Raw genomic sequence first — 23086 nt, forward strand, 5'->3', positions numbered from 1 at the left:
TGCTATTGTGTGCTATTTTAACAGCTACCTGCCTACAGTCGGTAGCTAAAGATTTAAGCAACTATTTAAGGACAGCAGCTAATTAGCGCTAAATCTAGATCTGATCAATGAACTGAAGCTAATCTGTAAATATACACCATAGACTTAGTTGCAGATAATGTCACAAAAAAGAAACTGCAACAAATATTTGAAATTATACTATACAGGCCTTTCACCATAAAATGCATTTAGACACTGAAATCTATACATAATTATAGTAAAAACAAATATTTTTACTACTTGTAGCCAAACTGGTCATGTATTTAATGTCTGTGAGGTATGTAGGTAACAGATAGATAGCTTTTATGTCTGTACTTGATGCATGCTCAATCATCCAGGTAAGTAAATCCCAAAAGGTTGATTCTGTTCATTTCTCCCACTGAAAACGCTACGTCCAGATGAACAGAATCAACCTTTTGGGATAGCTTTTAATGATTTCTAATGATGATTAACCTCTCATTAGCGATCATGATTCCTGGTAATTTCTCCTTTCCAGCATAAAGGATTTATTTGGCAGCACTCATTAGATAGACCAATGCTCAGAACTGGGAAACTCCAGGGAAGTCAGTGAAGACCTAAGAAGGGAAATTTATACAAGGTAGGAAGGTTTCTTGGAGCCATTTTCAAACAATTGCAGATTTCAAGATCATCAGTTCCACTTGCATATACACAACTTTTAACTTAGACAGTCAGTCTGCCCCAGGGCAGCTGTGGCTACAACTGTAGCTTGCCTTCACCAGTGTATGAATGTGAGAATGAATGAATAGTGGAATTGTAAAGCGCTTTGAGGGGTCCCGAAAAGCGCTATATAATTGCAATCCATTATTATTAGACTTACACACAGTTCAAACAACTGTGTGTAAACGCAAGTCATTTAGATTTGTTACCTCTTTGCCAAAGTCAGTCATCCTCAAATGGAGGAAATTAGTTAGGTTGTTTACTGCAGGAACCACTAAGGCACAAGTGTGCCATGAACTGAAAACTCCTGGAACATCAGCATCGCTGCAAAGCGAGGTTTACATCACCATGGGCTTGGAGGGTGCCAACAAAGAAGACGTAGAAACCCCTACTCCAAAACTGACACCTTCAACCTTAACTGACTTTCTGACCTGACCAAGTGCTTTCTGGAGAAACGTTTTATGGTGAGACAATACAAAGATTGAGCTTTGAGCTTTGGCCAAAAGAGGAATGTTTGGAGGCTTTCAGAAATAAGAACACTGTGTCAACTGTCAAGCACGGTGGTGGCAGCATCATGCGCTGGGGATATTTTGCTTCCAGTGGTACTGGTACATTGCAAAATGTGAATGGAATAATGAAGAATGAGGACTACCTCCAAATTGTTCAACTTTATCTCAAATCACACACGCAAAACCAAAACGCAGGCTTCTGGAACAGCCTTCTCAAAGCCACAACCTTATTCCTATTTAAAATTTGTGGACACTGAAAAAAAGCTGGTTCCATGGCAGTAAACCAACCAACTGAAAGGAACTCTACCTAATCCAAGAGGATTGGTCAAATATTCAGCCAGAATTATGTCAGATGCTTTTTGATAGTAACTAGTGCAAAATGCTAAAGGACATTTAACCAAACCATTCATCTAATATTCATTTAACCAAAATGAATATTAGAGTCTTTATGTATTATTTTGTATCATTTTTTTATACACAGTATAGTATATTCCATGAAATAATCTGGTGTCTACGTTCACGTGCAACTGGCCTCATACTTATTGCTCTTATTTTTTTCCCCTTCCTTTTTGTAAAATCAGTTAGTTGTCATCTTTGCATTAAATTTGTTTATGTAGATTGTACAAAGATACATTATGCACCCTCTATCTGCACTAGGATTACAGTGATTTTTAGGGATGCACCAATACCGATACTGGTATCGGGTATCGGGACCGATACTGTAAAATGTGGTATCGGTTAACTCGTAAAAGTTAACCGATACCACGAACCGATACTAACTTATTTCATTAATCAGAGGGTGGATTGTCATTTTTGTTGTAGTTTTTTAGATTGGCCACTAGGGGGACATCCCACGCTAAACAGGCACAGGGTTAGACGAGTGAGACTGGCGGCTCCAGATAAAAAAAGAGAAACTGGAGGCTGCTGTAGCTAGGCTAAACAAAATGTCAGCAGTGTGGACCGGAACAGCCAACTTTAACTCGAGTTTTGGAAAAGCGATGAAAAATGTCAAGAGAAAATCCATGGGCAGTTAAAATAACAGAGGCTCTGACTCATTTTATTGCTCTGGATGACCAGCCAATGCCGGTCGTGGAAAACATAGGATTGCACCGTCTTCTCAGCATACTCGAGCTGCGATATGAAATTCCCAGCCGCCCACACATCAGGGAGATAATGGTGCCAAAACTTTCTAAAGAGGTAAAGACAAGCAGCGTGTGTGATGTCAGTCCTTGGTTTAACGGCACAGTGGACTGATGATCCACGGGCAGATGGGGAGTTCGTTCGTCAATGCCAAATACTTTCGTTATTTTGTTTGTTTGTTTACAATATGGACACTCTGCAATAATTTAAAAGTTTATTTTATTCTCAAACCTAATTTGTATTTATTTTATTCCAAACAGAAGTGTTTATTTATTATTCTGAAAGCTCGAGACAGTGCCAATAGTTCAGTGATATTTTGTTAAATTACAATGTGGAGACTCTGCAACAATTTAAGAGAAGTGCTTATTTTTCACTTGAAATTTTTTTGTGGTCATTTTTATTAAGATATTATTTATTATCGGCAGAGAATAAAATAAAACCTGTCTTCCAATTCATTGCATTTGTGTGTGTGTGTGTGTGTGGTAGAAGTATCGGTTTTTGTACTCGGTATCGGCAAGTACTCAGATCCAAGTATCGGTATCGTATCGGTTTGAAAAAATTGGTATCGTTGCATCCCTAGTGATTTTTTACAGTGGCTCCATCATCTGTAAACAAGAACTCAGACACACAATGCATGTGATGAGATAACCCACCGGCACACAAAAAATGACTATCAGCGCTGTATTGTATTCATAGTCTGCACTGATAATGTGATCCTAAATGATGCAGTCATTTGATTGAGCTGATGAAGTCTTTCAGAAAGGAAATAACCAAGACAGAGTGAGCTGTCTGCTAGCTTTACCCTTCATCAAAAAGAACATTTTGTGCCTGTTACAGACTAACACCTGAGCAAAAGTGAACCTTCCTCGACACAGAGGTGGTACTGAGCGTCGTCCTCCCCTATAATTTACCGCAGTGGGGAAGGTGGGGGAAAAAGTAGGGGGTGGACAATCCACAGAACTGGCAATAAATATCCCTGCTGGGGGAAACTCTTAGCCATGTTTTTTTTTCTGCTGTGCACGAAAAAAAAAAGGAAAGAAGAAAGTGGTAATACATCAGTTTCAGAAAGTGGGTCAGAAATACTGTACTGTCTCCACGTGAAACAGGAGATTTCATATTTAAGTAGTTACTTTAAATATGTACACTTAACGTGCCTCAAATTAAGTAAAATCACGGTCCGTGTAAGTATTACACTACATAGAAAAATAAAACTGCCAAAGTGACAGTATATTAAGGATATTCAGGCTACAAAGTGATAACAACTAGCACCACTAAGACAACAAAGAAGACAACAAGAAAAGCGTCAAATGGTAATCAACCCAACTCTTGAGGGCTGCCAAATGATAGACAAATGTTTTAATCAATGTTAATTCGGTTAAGCACAAGCTTGACCATAATATTTTCTCAGTAAGCCCAACTATGGATTTCCTCTAAAATGTCGAAAAGGCACATGACAGGAAAAAGTAAGACTAGTTCCTAGAGTCCATTTGAGATTGCTCTTTGAGAAACGTACATTTCCTCTTTTAGATGTTCAGTAAACCCTATCCTCGCCCTTTTCTCTTTAATGTAACATAACCTCTCCTAGATTAACTGTATTTGAAAGGCTTTTAAATTCACATTCCACCTGCCTGAATGTGCCCTTCATAAAGGTTACATAACACAACTGTGAAAACAACCTCTGCTATTTCGACTTCATGTTTTACTGCTGCCATATGTGTTTGTCGGAGCAGAGTTGGAGCACTTTTGTCCCATTAGTCTCATTGTTTGACCAAAAATAATGGCCAATACAAGTTTCTTTACTAAGTTTGAGGTGACCATAAAAAGTTTTCCCATAAAAAAGTTTATCCTCAGTTTTCTCTCTTTATACAATGTTTTCACTTTAATAAATGATCCTCTTTTTCCCTCTGCTTGCACTGGCCAAACCACTGCTTCATACGCTCAGGTGAATCCTCGCAGAGCAAATAAATCTATTCATAAGGTCTCGGTAAATAAGCCAAGAGGCATGTTTTCCATTATAATGATGCCTGCTAGGAGGATCTTTTATACTGGCATCTTACAGTTATTCCATGAATTACACAGCAATCATCAGCATGCAAGACATTACTAAATCCATTAATAAATATTCAAAACTGATGCATGGGTTCATACACACACACACACACACACACACATATATCTATATATATATATATATATAGATATATATATATACACATTTACATATATATAATATATAATCATTATAACAACTAATCATCTACAAAGGTGCTGCTGAAAAAGCCTGTCCCATTCTACGGGTACAAAGGCTAAATGTGTATCTTCTGTTAATTATAAAAAAAACCTCCTTGGTAATTAGAAAAGACAGTATTTTCCAGGAGGGAGTGTGGGGCTTAACATTCATTTGAACCAAAAACCAAAAATAAAACATTAATCATTTAGTTTGGTTGAGGATATGTAAAAAAACAAAAAAAAACAAAACATCCACAAACAGCAAAACAAATAGACTGAAAACTAATTAATGTATGAGTGTATGATTGTAGTGAGGGATTCAAATAAAAAATGGTAAGGTAGACATAAAGCAGATAATATCTATGTAACACCTAGATAATGAAAAAATGCTAGCAAACTAACAAACAAAAAAGACCAATAACACAAAATGTATGTTGAACTTAAAGAACCATTGTTAAAATGACCAAATATCTAAATTAATAATGCATTTGAAAGCAGATTTTAATAGGCAATAGATCAGACTCATTGAAGTGAACATATCTATCTGAAAAAGTGTAAAATACTGATGGTCAGAGGTGAAAAAAAAAATAAAGTTGGTTACCAGAACATCTCCTGTTTGAATGTGCAATATAGCTCGAGGATGAGTAAATAAGAAATGATCTCCCCTAAATATGAGGTGTCCTTGAACTGGAAACAACCCCCAGCTGCTCCAGATGAGCTGCACAGAGGCCAAATGCAGGAAAGCATGGCTCGTGAGGCAGGCAGCACTTCAGTGTGAAATCTATACATACGTGAAGAAGGTTGTATCTGAAAACAGCAAGGATGTTCAACAAACCTTTCCTGGAGAAAGAAAGGTTAACAACGACAACAAAAAAATGCCCAGAATGGTTCAGGAGGAGCAGCGTATGTTAATACTTGCTAGGCTTTTGGTGGAGATAAAAGGGTGATCCAAACATTGTTTATTGGGAACTGCGTGCAACATAAATCATGTAGCAAGAAAATGGAGGCAATAACTCACCTCTAGCTTTGCTTTTTGTCCCAGCCACTGATAGCATGAGGGGGTAAAGGAAGGAGACAGGAAGTTAGATAGGTAGTGTGAAGGAATACAATTGATAGCATAATGATTATTTGCTCCATGGTGACAGGAAGTATAAGATTAAATGTTGTTAATATGGAAATGGGAGTAGGATACTCAGTACTCATTTATAACATAACTTGATGATGTGTCAAGTGTTATCACCAATACATTACCAAGAGACAGAAAAGACTTGACTATTACATCTTTATCAGTTTTAACTCTATTACAACCTTATTTGTACCATTAATCCTTCATTAAAACGTGCATCTGTAGCTCCTGTCCCAAGTAATGTAGTTACTTAGAATTAAAGTCAAACGAAAGTCAGAACACTCCAATATAGTTATGGTAAGTAACTGCCTATTTTTTCTGGCAATAGTGTTGCATATGACATGATTAAATACTAAATACAGCTTTACAGCAGCATCTGTTAGGACAGTAAAACACCAAGGGTCTTTGGATCAAGTTAAAGCCAACTAATGTAATCATGTTATGCAAAGCAGTTATTTGATGTCATCACATGAGTACAAGAGGTGAGTATGTAATCCCCAAAAGCGCCTGTCTGAGTATTTCAGAAAGTGATGATCTTCTGGGATTTTTCCACACAAATATCACTATGGTTTACAGAGAATTGTCCAATAAAGTGGAAATATCCATTAAGTGGCAATTTTCTGGGGGTAAATGCCTTGTTGATGATGGAAGTCAGAGGAGGGTTGCTAGAATGCTTTGAGATGACGAGATGATGAGGTAACAATAATTCAAATGACAATTCATTACAACTAAGGTATGCAAGAAAAGCTTCACTGAATGGAAACAAGTTGAACCTTGAAGCAGATGGGCTACAGCAGAAGACCACTCCCAAGCTTAGCTTCCTAAGGACAGGAAGCTGAGGCTACAATTCACACGGGCTCACAAAACCAGACAATAGTAGATTGGAAAAATGTTGCTGGGTTTAATGAGTCTTAATTTCGGCTGCGAGAGTCAGATGGTAGGGTCAGAATTTGGCCAAAAGTATATGAAAACATGAAATCGTCAACAGTATAGGTTGGTGGTGGTTGGTGTCATGGATATTTTCTTGGGACATTTTGGGGCCTTTAGTACCAACTGAACAATGGTTAAATAGGCTACCTGAGTATTGTTGGCGACCATATCTTTCCTTTGATTACTGCTGCCAGCAAGATAATGCTCTGTCACCCAGCTTTAATCATCGCAAACTATGTCAAACATCTCCCCTAGACATATCCATACTGTACCTCCCACAAGTATGTCATCTGGACCAACTGCCTTTCACTCTTCATCCTCTTCACAGCTGCTCTTACTTCCTCCTTACTAATTCTCTGGATTCTGTCCTCCTCGCTCTCCCATTTTCTACATTCATTATTCTCAAAATACTGCTTCAGCGTGCCCAGTATGCTCTTTGCATGTTAGCACATCTCTATCTCTATTCTTAACCACCCTAACCAACAGCAGATTCTTTCCAGCTCAATCTCTCTACGTAACCAACTGATAAAATTCCTTTTTTTCCTTCCTTAGAGTCCACCTCACCAAAAATCGGTTTTGAACTGGATATCCTGGCAACAACTGAAACTATTACGCTATTATAAGCTGAAGTCTGATTTCTCAGGGAATGTAACTAGAACCTGAATAATCTGTGGAACCTGATGTTAAGGTGCAGTTTACACAGTCCAAAGTCTGCATTAGAAAGAAGGATAAACAAATACAAGTAGTAAGATATGTTCAAGCATTTGTAAATTATTTTTTTTCTTATTTTTTTTTATTTTGGCATTAGTGATTTATTTTCATTTGAAAATTAATGTTTTACTTACAAATTTCTCCCAGATTTTCACAGACTAAAGGTCATACAATGCGCTGCTACTTGTGGACAGAGAAAATAACTCACAAAAGCACTTCTGAAATTGTCAAGAAAGCCTCACTTATACAATTTACCACTCTTCTCTGGTCCACAAATGTACTGTATGCTGACACATCTGGTCTGTTATGGGAAATATCCAACAGACCACTATTCCTTTCCAGCTGCTGGTGCCAGTGGCATTGTTCACGCTATGCATGCCTCATTTGATTCTCTTGTTGTGAAGGATAATTTTTCACTTCTTATCATTTTTTCTGCTACTCAAAGTTGCATTAGTATTCAACATGCTCATGAATGCTGCATGTTTGTTTTTCCCATTGCTGATATTTGATATCAGCTGGCCATCGCTGGTAACAATAATAACACAGTTGCAGAGAAAGGTCTTAGAGAGGCATGACACTAACCGTGTTCTTGCATGTGCATGTGTGTTTTAAATAATGCTGCTGAAATTAAAAGGGTGTCCTGTAATCAGTCCTTTTTTTCCCTTTGCAACCAGCCTTCACAAGGCCAGTTCTGCACATTCGTATTTGTTCTCTCTTAATAGTCAGGTCAAATGTTCAATAAAAACTATGATTAGATTGCTCGTTGTGGTATTTTGGAAAAAGTAATATTTCTGACTTAAAAATAGGTCCGTGGTAATTTGACATGTGCACAAAGGACAACATTTTTATCTATAAAAATGGATAATTTTTTGATGATCCTTGAACAAACTGTTATCTGATGAGGAAACCTGGAAGATCACACAAATAATGTATGACAATCTACTATCTAATGGAAAATTCATTGTTTTTGACACTCATTAATCTTTCTGTAAGCCTTCAAGCCTGCGCCTCTTCCTATTTTCTCCTTATGTGGAAGTTATTAATCACGGACTCTCTCTAAATTTAATAGTGTTGACAAAGTCAGACACCATGATAAGATTCTCCTTGCTGTGAACTGGAAATGTTTGCAAGCACATGGCAAGCATATCAATATATTCTCTCTGACAAGTATAACACTTTGACATTCCTAAGAGGACTTTCACTGAAAATCGATAGGAGAGCGCATAACAACACACTTCTGTAAGAATGTCAGTATATTTAATACACTTGTCTCATGGTTAACTGCACAAGGTCAACGCTACAGCATGTGGAAATACTGCAAACGCCCACCTGCTACTGTTCATATAACTAAATGAACTGAGTAATTATATTAATAATCACACTTTATTATAGCATAATGAGGAGAGTCAACTCTCTCAAAAGCAGGAATAATCGTGAGCAGGTTTGAAAATCATTCAGCGTGATGAAGTAAAATGTTGCACCTATATATGTGTCTATATAATCATTAGATCAATTCGATTAATTATTGCAAGTAGAGCAGGGCGATATGACCAAAAATATTTATCACGATATACATTTGAAAATTTGCGATTATGATATAACTGACGATATAATTGACACTAGACAAAATACTTTACAACTCCACAACTTTATTAGTGCAAAAAAAAACAAAAACATCAATGCTACGGAAGAGGATTAGGGCCACTGGGAAAAAAAAGTCAGAATTCTGAGAAAAAAGTTAGAATTCGGACTTTAATCTCAGAATTCTGACTTTTTTTCTCAGAATTCAGACTTTTTTTTTCAGAATTCTGACTTTAATCTCAGAATTCTGACTTTTTTCTCAAAAGACGTGCCCACTTTTTTTCCCCCAGTGGCCCTAATCCTCTTCCGTAACAAGCAGCTGTTTTTAATGTGCATGAAAGTTATATAAAAATTTAACAGTGCAAATGCAAATTCCTTGCTGACAGTTTAACCAAAAGGCATTTCCAGCGGAAACTGGCCGACAATCCTCAGCATATCCGTGTATAATATTCACAAAACTTGAAAAGAGGTTATACACAGACACAATAAGGTAATTGTTAGGATGCCTGTGTCGTTGACCCAGAGTTTTGAGTTTATTATATTATTTATCATTTCTAGTTTTTTGGTTTCTTTGTCAGAGTTGTCTTCTGGTTTCTGTTCTGTTCCATAGTTGCTGTCTCCCTGTGTCCAGTCAGAGTCTGTAGTCCAGTCTGTGTTATGTTTCCTGTATTACTTTGGAGGTGCATGTCTTATGTTAATGTGTCTGGTTTTGCTTCCCCTGTTTCGTTAGGCCTGATTTGCCCCAGCTGTGTTTCCCTCCTATTCTCACATCCAATCTGACGTTAAGATTAATAGACTCACCTTTAATCCGTGGGGAACTTCCCTTTTCGATGATGACGTAGACTGGGAAAGGTTTTTTTCATTTTGCTCCCTCTGGGCAGGGAGGAATCAAGGACAATAATCCCCAGGTTAAGACTATGAACCCTGTTAAAACTGAGCAATGTTACTAGTACTAAGGCATTCAGTTCAGGTTCTGTCAGTTCAGGTTTTGTCAAGTCTGGTTCAGTCATCCCCAAGTCAGCTCACTCTAAGACTGTTAAACCTAGGATTTTGAAAACTGTTAATCATGGTGAAAAGGGGTTAAAACCTATTTTAGCTGAGTCATTTTTTGCTGAGCGTGCTCCTCTGCCGTCCTGTGCTCCTCTGCCCAGGGCAGCTGCAGTCCAGCCATCTCCTGCACCCATATCAGTTCCTCGGGTGAGGGGGGGCTAGGGGCCCGTCCAGCCTTCTGTCTCCGCTGGAGGGTCCGAGGGGCCCGTTCAGCTTTCTGTCTCCGCTGGAGGGCCAAAGGGGCCCGTCCAGTCTTCGTCGCCTGCAGCGCCACCATCGGCGGCTCCCACGCCGTCGTTGCCTGTCCTGCCTCACCTGGTCCTGCCTTGCTTGGTCCTGCCGCTGCCAAGCCGCCGTCCAGTCCACATCCAGCACCTGAACATCGCCAGTCACCTTCCAGGCTGCTGACTGGACTTCACTGCCATCACGGATGGCCTGAACTGCGTCGCCGCAGCTGCCTTCCGCGCAGCCGGCCTCCGGACCTCCTTCGCCTGCCTCGCTGCCGCTGTCCTCTGCGTGGCCGGCCTCCGGACCTCCTTCGCCTGCCTCGCCGCCGTTGCTTTTCACACGGTCGGCCTCCTGAACTGCCCGGGTTTGGACCTTGTGCTGTCTACCTCCAGGCCGGCCCCCTGAACTTTTTTTCGGAACTGTTTTCATGGCCTCCTGCACCTTTTGTGGACCTTGTTTGTTTGGTTGTTTTGAGTTGTTTTCTGGGCTCCTGTGTTTGCTGTTTTGGTTTCTGGCTCCTTGTGTTTCATTTGCAAGTAATCCTATTATTAATTTATTATGGAAAAACACTGCGTTTTAGTGGACTCTTGAGAAATTAAGAAGCTAAATGGATGAAATGCTATTAGTTCAAGTTGAACATGTAAGAGAAGTTGCTACTAAACACTGTTTTAGTCTATGCATCCCTTAAAACCTCCAGGTTTAGGTTGCTAAGTGACATGTCACTGATGAATTCTGGATGGCTTAAATGAAAATTAAAAATGAAAGATGAAAACAGTGTGTCTATAAATGTAATAACATTAAAGTCAAGGTATTAAGCTGGCCTATGGTTGTTGTTTTTCATAACAACAATAGCCATCCGTGTTTTTAACTGTATCCAAATATGGACATGTTTTCTTATGCAGTTTTAGAGTATTTTACAATTATCCTTGTGGATTATTATTAAGTACTTGTTGCAATTAGTTAAATAAACCACATAATATAATTAACTTGTTTTCTTTCGTACAGTTCATTTTCACTGCCTCCTGAGTGGGATTTAAAAATGCATTTTCCTTTTGTCCCAAATAGCAAAATGCCAAATTAACAGTGGTTTAGAAAATAACCCTTAAAATAACATAAGATGTCGCTTTCAAGATAAAAGAGTACTAATAAGACTCGAGCAAATATACACAACTGTTGCTTATTTAGGCATAGTTTATACTTACACTCATTTATCACCATGCCTAAAATAATCTTACTTAATGATGAACAAATTAAGACTGCAAAATGTTAAAAAAAACAAAAACAAAAATAAAGGAACAACAGCTTATCTAAAGTAGCTTTACATAATAAGACAAGCCAAAAACAGCAGGAACTGATGAAACCATGTTCAAGATGAGTAGGGATCCCACACCAGCTGAATGATTTGCCAGAACTGAACAATAAAACTGATAATAGCATGTCAATGACAATGACATAGGAAAGCAATAAGAAAAGGAGAGATATAACAAAGCAGAACAATGGGACTTTGGCCAGTTCACCCACCAGAGGCATTCTGTGACTTTTACAGTGTGTCAGGAAATAGTCTGTTCACTTATCTTTAAAACTCATTTCCTAACGTGGGAATATAAGCTTTAACAAAGCGATGGCTGTTGATCCCTGTGGTGATTAGCTTAAGCAACCACTGAGAGGTTTGCCTTCTAACAGTCAGCTCTGGACTTTGTCCCTCAGCTGGCCATCACTGGGGTCACTGCTCTCCTTCTGCCAGTGTCACACAGCAAACTCTCCTGGGACAGCGTGGCTGTAAGTAACCCTCTGACAGGGAAGTACTTCATCATTTTCAGCTCACATCCACACAGCCACAAGTGGAATCACAGGGCAGTTTTAATAGCTGTTCTGGGGAGCTGTGCATGTGGGCGGCCCTCAAACATCAGTGGCAGGTAACTGAAATTTTTGGTCTTCAAAATGCTTGTTTTTGTTCAGCCAACATTTCACAGACCAGCAACATCCAATTTGGAATGGCATTAAACTGAGAAAGAGCTGGAACATTTTGAGCAGAGGACAGTCAGAAGATGATCAAAATCATTACTCATTAAATTTCTATTAATTTGATGCTTCACTTTTTTTGTCACGTTTCGGCTGTGTGCAGGCAGGAATTGGACCCAAACGCAAACTCACTAGAAACGGGATTGAACTCAAAATGGCAGCTTTTGTTGCTGAATAAAGAACGTCTACAAAACCTAAACTGAGAAGAATCTAATAAAACACACACAGGGAGCCACAGGGAGAAACACACAGCATGAGGGACGACGCAACAGTGACTCAGAGAAACACAGGGTTTAAATACACTGGGAAGTAAGAGGGGAATGAGACACAGAAGGAGGGGACAGCTGGGAGAAATCAGAACTGACGAGACAAGGAAGCAAAGTAGGATACACTCACATGAGACACAGACCTTCAAAGTAAAACAGGAAGTAGCACAGATGCAAACTAGACTAGGGGAGACAGAGCAACTAAGAAACACAGAGAACAACAACAAAGAGACACAGAGGGCAGTTACTAAATACTCAGAGAACTAAACAGAATACAAGAAGGCCAAACTAAGACACTAGACTATACAGGGTGGGCCATTTATATGGATACACCGTAATAACATGGGAATGGTTGGTGATATTAAAGTCCTGTTTGTGGCACATTAGTATATGTGAGGGGGCAAACTCCTCAAGATGACCATGGACCATTTAGAAGTCGGCCATCTTGGATACAACTTTTGTTTTTTCAATAGGAAGAGGGCCATGTGACACATCAAACTTATTGGTAATGTCACAAGAAAAACAATGGTGTGCTTGGTTTCAACGTAACTTTATTCTTTCATGAGTTATTTACAAGTTTCTGACCACTTATAAAATGTGTTCAATGTGCTGCCCATTGTGTTGGATTGTCAATGCAACCCTCTTGTCCCACTCTTCACACACTGATAGCAACACCGCAGGAGAAATGCCAGCACAGGCATCCAGTATCCGTAGTTGCAGGTGCTGCACATCTCGCATCTTCACACCATAGACAATTGCCTTCAGATAACCCCAAAGATAAAAGTCTAAAGGGGTCAGATCGGGAGACCTTGGGGGCCATTCAACTGGCCCACAATGACCAATCCACTTTCCAGGAAACTGTTCATCTAGGAATGCTCAGACCTGGCACCCATAATGTGGTGGTGCACCATCTTGCTGGAAAAACTCAGGGAACGTGCCAGCTTCAGTGCATAAAGAGGGAAACACATCATCATGTAGCAATTTCAAATATCCAGTGGCCTTGAGGTTTCCATTGATGAAGAATGGACCCACAGCCATCGACATGTCAATGGTTGTGAACAAAGAGAAACTTGTAAATAACTCATGAAAGAATAAAGTTACGTTGAAACCAAGCACACCATTGTTTTTCTTGTGACATTACCAATAAGTTTGATGTGTCACATGGCCCTCTTCCTACTGAAAAAACAAAAGTTGTATCCAAGATGGCCGACTTCTAAATGGCCACCATGGTCACCGCCCATCTGGAGGAGTTTGCCCCCTCACATATACTAATGTGCCACAAACAGGACTTTAATATCACCAACCATTCCCATGTTATTACGGTGTATCCATATAAATGGCCCACCCTGTAGAATAAACTGGGGCAACAAAGAACTAAGAGCATAATACAAAAACTCAGAGACACAAGAAACTGAAAACACTGGGTCACCGACCCAGGACCGTGACATTTTTCCCATAATGTCCCTACATCCAAGTCTACCAACAACTGTTTTTTAAAAAAGTGCCAGAAACATATTTGAAGAAATATGGAGAATGTTCTCATTTAAATGTTACTGATCAGCTTCGATAAACATAAACATGACATTTGTCCATAGATAGCCTTTCTTAAATTTAGCACCCAACAGGAGATCTTTCACATCAAGCATGTGCTTAACTTGAGAAATGGAGGGAATTGCCTGGGTAAAGCATGCAGGAGCATGCAGGAGCATGCAGGAGCACACATGTCGCGCGCTAGCTTTCTGGGAATTCACTGGACTATTTACCTGCACTATGGATGCAACTGGACCTCACACTGAGTTATGTACTTTGCACTATGTAACACCTCATAATGTAATGTAACTGCAATGTAATGCTCAGAAAATTTTAGGGCTGAAGTGTATTTGTAAAAATCACTATAGCACCATAGCAACATTTTATAGAAGGAGCCTCTAGATTAAAAGATTACTGTTTACCTTTGAGCTAATTACAAAAGACCTGCACAAAGTGTGGCAAACTACAACAGAACAAACATTCTGTACAATCTGTAACACTTATGCAACAGTTTGATTGCACTAGTGCAAGAATCCTATGATTCCCCGACCACATGTGGCTCTCTTACCAGCATCTCCTTATGGCTTTAACAAAAAGCTAGATAAATATGAAAATTATCCTTAACCTCAGTTGCATTGGTTAGCCTGGGTAAATACACATAAATGGCTAGTCCACAGCCCCCCTACTCTGAATTCTAAATTTAAATAAAACAAAAAGTCAAGGAGGAAGCTAGAGCAGGAAACAGTGCAGAGACAAATGTGTTTGCGCTCACTGCCAATTGTACAATTTACTAGTATGCTTGATCTTTTGCTGGACTTACAATACAATTAAAAACAACTATATTATACTTACCGTTGTTTTTTCAAAACTATTGGGCTGCCTTTTATGAAATGTATTATCAAAACAGGATCCTTTTAATTTGATTAATTTGCACAAAAACAAGTAGGACTCACAGCTACAGCTATGCATGGCTGCACAACTTTGTGTTAGGAGACCTGGGTCGTTGACTCAGAGTTTTGAGTTTTCATTATTATTGTACTTTGATTTTGCCTTTATTGATCTGTTCTTTTGGTTTCTTTGTTAGTGTTCTGTGTTCTGTTTTTTGATTTTTACTCCCACCTCAGTTGAGTCTGAACTTTGGGTCCTCCATACCTGCACACAGCCTAAACATGACAGCTTTGTAGTTAACCATATATCAAAGTAGGCCTAAACATGGTGATAGATATTTTTATTGCATTACAATAAATTTAACAAGTAAATAATAATTAGTTATTGTAGTTATAGTCTGTGATTCCATAAATTCAACAAAAACAAGGTATTATTATAATCAAAAAATAAATAATGATAACTTATCTAGCCACATGTGGTAAAACATTTTAATTTTACCTTTTAGTAATATTGACAGGCACAATTATACCTAAGCTGTTTTACATTCATTATGCCAAGTTTAAACAAACAGTTTTTACAGCTCCACAATGATTTTGAAGGGTTTAGAAAAGTTTAAAAATGGCTCTTATAATAGCAAAGATTGGTGACCCCAGCAATCAGCCTATTGAAAATGACATTGTGCAGGTAGTTAAGTGTAATTGCAAAATCCTCTTAGCAGTGAATACTTTGTGTTTATCACCAGGGTTGAGCTGTACTCAATGATCAGTGTCTTCTGCTCTATGTATTGATAATAACCAATAAATTATACTAATAATAGAGCCTCCTGCTTTACTCCTCTATTAATAACAGCACTTCCACTCAGAGAAACAAGCTTACTTTTCTTTCTCCTGGGAGCACACGGCCCCATACATCTCTACTGCTGGTCCAATAAAAACACCACAATTTAAGCACACTGGTAGAACACTGTGAAAGGTAGCATTACAGACTCACATATTGTACCTGATGACACCCCAAACCAATTCCTTCTTCAATTTTCTCATCTTGTCTCTACTGTGTTTCAATTGGAGCACTTCATGTAACAAAAGCCTGCAAGTGTCCCTCCAGTTAGAGGAACACAAGCAGGGGAAGGCTAGCCAGAGTAATTGCAAAAACCTGATTTAACACAGCTGTGTCAAGGTGTAGCCACTGTATGATGAATAAGACCCAGTCATCTTTCCATGTCACACTGTTATTGTAAAAGTAAATGCAACATACAATCCTGTTACACAGTAATAGGGGCATCAGTAAAAAAATACACTACACCAAAATCCAGTAGTAGTTTATAAGTTTATTTTGGCCTGTTACATTTTCTAAATGGGTGAAAAGATGATGTGTGTAATAGTTAGAGATGTAAGAAAGAGTTAGAACTATAAAAGGGATTTCAACCAATAAAGGTTAATAGAACAATATAATAAACATACTTGAAGAGAACACCAGTCACAAAGATAAGGTTAATCAAACTGCTTATACAAACATGTATGAAGTAAACCCCTTCCATCCAATTAAAAAACATAAAAATCAAACATCCTCTTTACACTCAAAAAAATGAAATTGGGTGGCTGGATCCAGGCAACTAACCACTCGTACTAGATTGTATGATGTCATCTCAACAAGAACAAATTAAGTTGCTGAATTGCTGAACAAGTCTGGATCTTGTGCATGTAACAACCACCCAATTTCATTTGTTTGAGTCAACTCACTAAATTCACAAGACCACATTAGATGTCAAACCACAGGAAAATCACTGGGGTTACAAGAGGCAGACAACCACACCACGTGTATGCTGTTACTATTTCTTATGGTTTAACTTGTCAAGGACAACAACATAAAGCATCATCAAGCATAGCTTTCCTACTTTTGTTAAGTTTGTATTGACAGATTAATGCCATGGTAGTTTGTGCTGTTGCCTCAGAGCAAGAAGATCCTGGGTTCAAATCCACAATGTGGCGAAGTTTGCAGTTGGTTCTCTCTGCGTACTCTGGTTTCCTCCACAATTAAAAGTCATGCACTTATAAGGGTAACTGGTTATTCTAAATTACCCAAATGTGTTGAAGTGCAAATGTTTGTTTGTCTCTGTATGATAGACTAGCGCCCTGTCCAGTGTGTATCCTGCCCCTGTTACCCTATCACTTCCGCAGCCCAGATAAAGATAAGAAGATGGGTGGATTGGAAGTTGCTGTAAATCCGTTGAATTTTTTTGTTGAACATTATGTAATATGAATACAACATGTACTACAGACATAAGTTACATTTCTGTCTGACTTTTGATGTGCCAAAGTGTTTAAACAATCTAAGATGAATTTAAATAAATTTAATTAGACTAATGTGGTACAAACATGTTGATTGAACAAAAGTCAAATTAATTGAATGTTAATGTTAATATTATGTTAAACCTACACACATATATCGTGTTGACACAACACAACCAAGATGGATTAATATAACATGATTTGTTTAGATGGAATATAAGTGGCAAGATAAAATTATGTTCATCCAATGAATTATTTTTTTTGAGTGTAGAAAATACTGTAATAAGATGGTTCACTGGCTCTGGTTATTTGACAGCACATGTTACTACAATCAGCACTCAAAATGTGGTGCTTGCATGCAAAATTTGTTTTGATGTTTTGATATGTTTATATTTTTTTCGATTAATTTGGGTGCAAGCAAAACGCAAACTTATGGAGAACAAGCACAGCAGAGCAGGCTTTTGCCCCAAAGTGTGAATGCAGTGCATCTGGTTGGAAATATGTGCAAAGAATCAAAATTTCCCAAATAAATAACTCATAAGTGAAACCTTAGTTAAAACGAAAACATCTTTTTTCAGTCGATGTAAAAGCAGGGAATGAGCTAATTTATTCAACTGGACCAACAAAATAGGTTCTAGTGACAGTCAATCCAAAAAATATCTGTCATTGAACGACACAAATTTAGGAGGTACAACCCACACTGCAGGACTCCTTCCACAGTTTTATATAATTTAAGTCTATTGCACTGCCTATGCATTAGACAGCTACAAAAGCACCGTCCTAGATTTTAACAGATGTTTGTTATTTTCATGATAATATAACCCCTGAGGTAAAACAAGGGTGTGACTGTATATTTTGTGAGGTATAAAAATTATTAATAAATTAATACACTAGTTTCACAAGCCAAGATAACGCTCTCATTCAAATATCAATGTGATGTGTTGGTGGAGTGGATGTCTTACCCTGTGGTTGTTATTTAACAAGTACTTTAACAAGCAAGCTACCTAACATGATTATACTGCATTCATTCAATTTCAGGCAAAGTTGTTATTTTTCATTTCTGTTAAAGACTGAAATCAGGTATTTATTAGAAAAACCTGCCCTGACTCCACCCTATGATCTTTTTTTTTAATTTTCAGTGTGATTTTTTTTCCAGATGAGGCCAGTAACATTTGCACATAAATATTAATCTCTACATCAGCTTTGGAAAAACTGAAACCATGAAGATGTTGAAAATAACAACAAGATGATTAAGGTAGAAGGGAAGTTAAGGGATGTACTACCATCTTTTCCCAGAATAAGATTAGTATTATACTTACTATAGCATTAGGACATAGACTTTAGAATACATAATCAATGTAGGCCTACTTAATGGAGAGATATATGTTCTTTGGTAATTACAATAGAAGCTTTAAGCTTAATTTAACAACAAACACCTAAACACCAAGTAGAATTATACTGTCTTAATATTATAAATATAAGTTTGCAACATGTACATTTTGCCATTGTTTATGTGTTGTTGAAAATTTAAATTCAAAGTGGCACGTCAACTCAGACACTGATAAAATGAAGAAGGGCTATATCATTTTACTAAATTATACTTTAAAACACTTCGGCAGGAGACAGAAAAGAGGCAGAAGTACAAAGGGAGAGAGAACAAAGAGTATAACGCAATGGAGAATAAAATGAACAGGAGGAATGAAATGTAGAAGTCGGAGCCAGAAGATGAGAAGAAGAGGGTGAAGGTTCTAGAAAGCTGAGACACAAAAGAGAAAGTCAAATTATTTATTTATCTTTTTGATATATGATTCCCATATATTACTGCCTGACAGATAATTTATGCCATTTCCCACCAGCATTGTTTTAAAGAACATTTTCAAATAAACTCAGGTTTAAAACACAAAAAAGCAACTGCAATATTTACCACAGTACTGAAAAATGAAAATGTAACATCATGTAATATTTAAACTAATCTTTTTATTTTTAGGTTGCTTTTAAAATCTGACCAGGCACTACAAGAATGAAAATGAAAATGATGTGTCTGTTAATTTTTTATGTCTGTGAGTATCCAAGTCATGTTTTACAACGTTTTACATTTTAAATTCTTTCTATTTTGATTTATTTTTCCTGTCATTATTTTTCTTTCTTTCTTTTCTTCTTTTCTTTTTTTAACAAAATAACAATTTACTGTATAAATTACTGTAAAACCTGTTGTTAAAGCTGGATCATCACTAGATGTAGTGTTACTATGAAAAAAACTTTAAAAATGACAGTTTCAGTAATGAAATAATGTGTTAATGTGTACACACTCACACACACACACATACTCACACAGCTAACACACATGCGTGGCTAATGGCTAACTGCTATATTTTCAGCAATTTCATTGATCTACATGAATAAAGTAAATTTCAAAAATAGTCTAACACCATGTTGTCACGCCATGTTACTGTTTCATGCTAAATAAATCAAACCAAATGCAAACTTAGAGATACATATACTGTTTAATGATAGGCTTAGTTATACATTTTTGGCCGATGCTTTCAGGTGCATGCCTATGAAGCTGAAGCCCCTGTTCTTTGTGCTTTGGCTCACCAGTCCTGTTCTGACACTAATTTTAACCTTTTAGCTAGCAAGCCACCTCTGCACATGCAATGGTAAGAATGGATTTTTAAAAGGTTTAACGACAGGGTGCTGCTATAGTTTACTTGGCTGAGCAAGAGACCCATATGCTGAAAGGTTGCAAGGGCCTGGTTTGATTCTGCTCTGGACCATTTCCTGCATGTCATCCGTCCCTTGATCTCTGCTGGCATTCTTTCTGTTTTTAACTCTGTACTATTTCTGTCCAATAAAGGCTCAAACGCCAGGGAAAAATAACAAAGAACAAGGTCATATGAAGCATCTATCTAATGTAATTCGTAAATCATATCACTTCTTTGATAAATATTGGACTTGAGGTTTGAAATTACACTTAACTGACTATATGATCATCAAATACAAGAGAGAAAGAGGAATGCTTCCATTGGTCAATAATAGCTCTGAAGGATTAGTCTGTATACCTACTTTAATGTTGGCAAAAACATGAGTCATAGCATCAGACAGAGGAAACATGCAGCTTCAGCCTTGGTCTTGGATTGTGATACTTATTACTTTTTTCTATTTTTTTCTTGTTTTCTTCTACCTCATTCTTTCTATAGCAGCACTTAAGTCAAATCTTTGTTTTTGCTTCAGGCACAACATTTTAAGGTTTACCATTTCAGTGGCCCATTCGACACAAAATTGCGTTTTCAATAGAGGTTGTAAGTTGTTTGCAGTACAGCAACATGAAGACTTGCAATTTAGTATGAAAAGACATAAAATGCTTACTTCTGTCTTGTACCTTTACTTCCTGCATGCACACTGAACAACTCAGATGCAGCTTAAATCTTTTAACTGGCCAAAACATTAGGTTGAAGGTTTGTCATGTAATAAAAGCCCTTTTTCTGTGGCAGTCATAATAAGGTGAAGATGTCAACATAGCAGTCTGTCACTCACTACTACCTGTTAGGCAAGTTATGGTATGCATGACATCAGGTTATGTTTCAGTCTAGTTTAGCTGTTCTTGATATAAACTGAGATTGTGTCCATCTCTATACTTGCTGCTCTACCACAAATCAAAAACTTCAGTTACACAAAATTGCTTGACATTATGTAGCTGTGCAAATGCCTCGTAGAAGCCCTCTGCATGCAGATGAGGGTCCCTGCTTAAGGCAATCCAAGACTCAAACCTCCTAAGTCTTTCTCTGCCAACCCCGAGGATAATGGCAGGCATACACTCCACTACTCTCCTCTAGTTTCAGTCAAGCATGACGGTGGGTGACACTGTAGGTATTCATATGGCACACAAGGGAAAATATGATAACAAACATGAATTTCACAATCTTCAAAGAACAGTAATGAGACCTATAACCAGTTTAATTCAGAAAACAAGTGAATGACATTTCCTTATTTTATTTGATAAATGACAATATTTCAATCGAGCACCTTTAACAGAATAACTAAAAGACAGCATAATGGTTACATATGCATAATCATAACTCCGCTCATTTGCTTTATTGGCAGAATGACTCATGGTCATTGTTGGGGAGTAACGGAATACATGTACCGCCGTTACGTATTTAAAATACAAAATATGAGTAACTGTATTCCGTTACAGTTACCGTTTAAAAAGGTGGTATTTAGAATACAGTTACTTTGTTGAAATACATGGATTACACGGCGGTACTTCCCTGTTTCATATTGTGGCGGGTCAGGACTGTTTGGGTTTTGTTTGACAGCTACGTTCTGTTGTTCCAGGCAGCAGCGTTACGGTTGCCATGGTTACAGGATTACTCTCTCTCTCTGCGTGTTTCCTGGGTGAGAGAGCGCCTGTTGTTGTTGTGCTAAGCTAATAGGCAGAACGCTACAGGTATAGCCCTAAAGAATGTAGCATCATAGGCAGTGTAGTCCGTGCTGCAGGGAGAATGGACTGCTGTACCCGTTATGTGTCTGTGAGCGAGGGAGGGAGAAAAAGGAAAAGTACGAGCTGTCATCGAGCAAAAACGGGAGCTGGAAGCATGTAAATATAATAATAACCACTGCAGCCAAGAAGAGTGCCTGACGAGCCCAGTTGTAAGTAAGCTATTAAGACTCGACTGTACACCGTGTTCGTGTTTTCCTCCAAAAACAATAAGTTCCGTTGGAGCAGCCTTTCAACGCAACCTTTCTCTCTGTCTCTCGCAAGCAAAGTTGACCCAGACAACAAAGTAAAGCTATTTTTCGGCTACGAGCCCAACACGGAACCCACCGTATTAGCCAGAGGTCCCTTTACTACGGTTCGGAGCCGCGGACCTTCAGTAACAGTAATAAATCACAGCAATAGTACATTCATGTAGTTGTAAACAGCATGATAATATATTAAGTAATCCAAAGTATTCAGAATACGTTACTCTCATTGAGTAACGTAACGGAATACGTTACAGAATACATTTTGGGGCATGTATTCTGTATTATGTAATGGAATACATTTTTAAAGTAACCTTCCCAACACTGCTCATGGTACAAAAGCTTCCTTTAAATGATATTTCATGAGCATATTTATGGAAAATTTATGGCATTGGAACAGTAGGAAATCTATCCTTCCATTTTCTTACGTTTATCCAATTCAGACTGGACCCTATCCCATCTGTCTTATGGCGGGAGGCAGGGTACACCCTGGGCAGACAACCATTCGCACTCACACCACTTAATCTAAACCCAATAATTGCATGCCTTTGGAGTGTAGGAGCTGGAGTACCTGGAGAGAACCCACACAAAAACCAGGAGAACATGCAAACTCCACACAGAAAGACCCTGGCCTCATGGTGGAACTGAACTCAGGACCTTCTTGCTGTGAGGCAACAGTGCTGCTTCATACAGAGACATTGTCACGGTCCTGGGTTGGTGACACAGTGTTTTGATTTTTGTATTATTATTATTATTATTATTAATCTTTGGTTTTATCTTGGTTTATGTCTACTCGTGTTTTGGTTGCTGTTTTGTCTTTCTAGTACTTTGTCCTCGTGTTTATTCTCTTGTTCAGTCATCAGTCAGTCGTGTCTCATGTCACTCCCTGTACTCTATGTTCCCTCTGTTACCATGGCAGTTATGTTGTAGGGTTAAGCTTGTGTCTCTGAGTCAGTGTCTGTGCGTACGTGGCGTATTTCCTGTTTTATTCCGATAGTCTGTCTCCTACGCCAGCGTATCTAGTTTTGCTTTCCCTCGTCCCATTATGTCTGATTTGTCCCAGTGGTATTTCTTCCTGTTCCCCATTCTCTCATGATCCTACCCGTGTATTTCAGTCCTCAGCCTTCC

General features: G+C 38.2%; 1 protein-coding gene across 1 annotated transcript in view; it reads right to left on the reverse strand.

Annotated features, from left to right (window-relative positions):
- Positions 1-23086, reverse strand: part of LOC146503678 (cell adhesion molecule 2-like) — a 166001-nt gene that overhangs the window by 42668 nt on the left and 100247 nt on the right. The window contains exon 3 of the mRNA XM_085184324.1: positions 5614-5640. Coding sequence (XP_085040450.1) covers positions 5614-5640 — 27 coding nt within the window. The remainder of the gene's footprint in view (positions 1-5613; positions 5641-23086) is intronic.

The sequence above is a fragment of the Neolamprologus multifasciatus genome, chromosome 14, assembly GCF_963576455.1.
Source record: "Neolamprologus multifasciatus chromosome 14, fNeoMul1.2, whole genome shotgun sequence".
NCBI lineage: Eukaryota > Metazoa > Chordata > Actinopteri > Cichliformes > Cichlidae > Neolamprologus > Neolamprologus multifasciatus.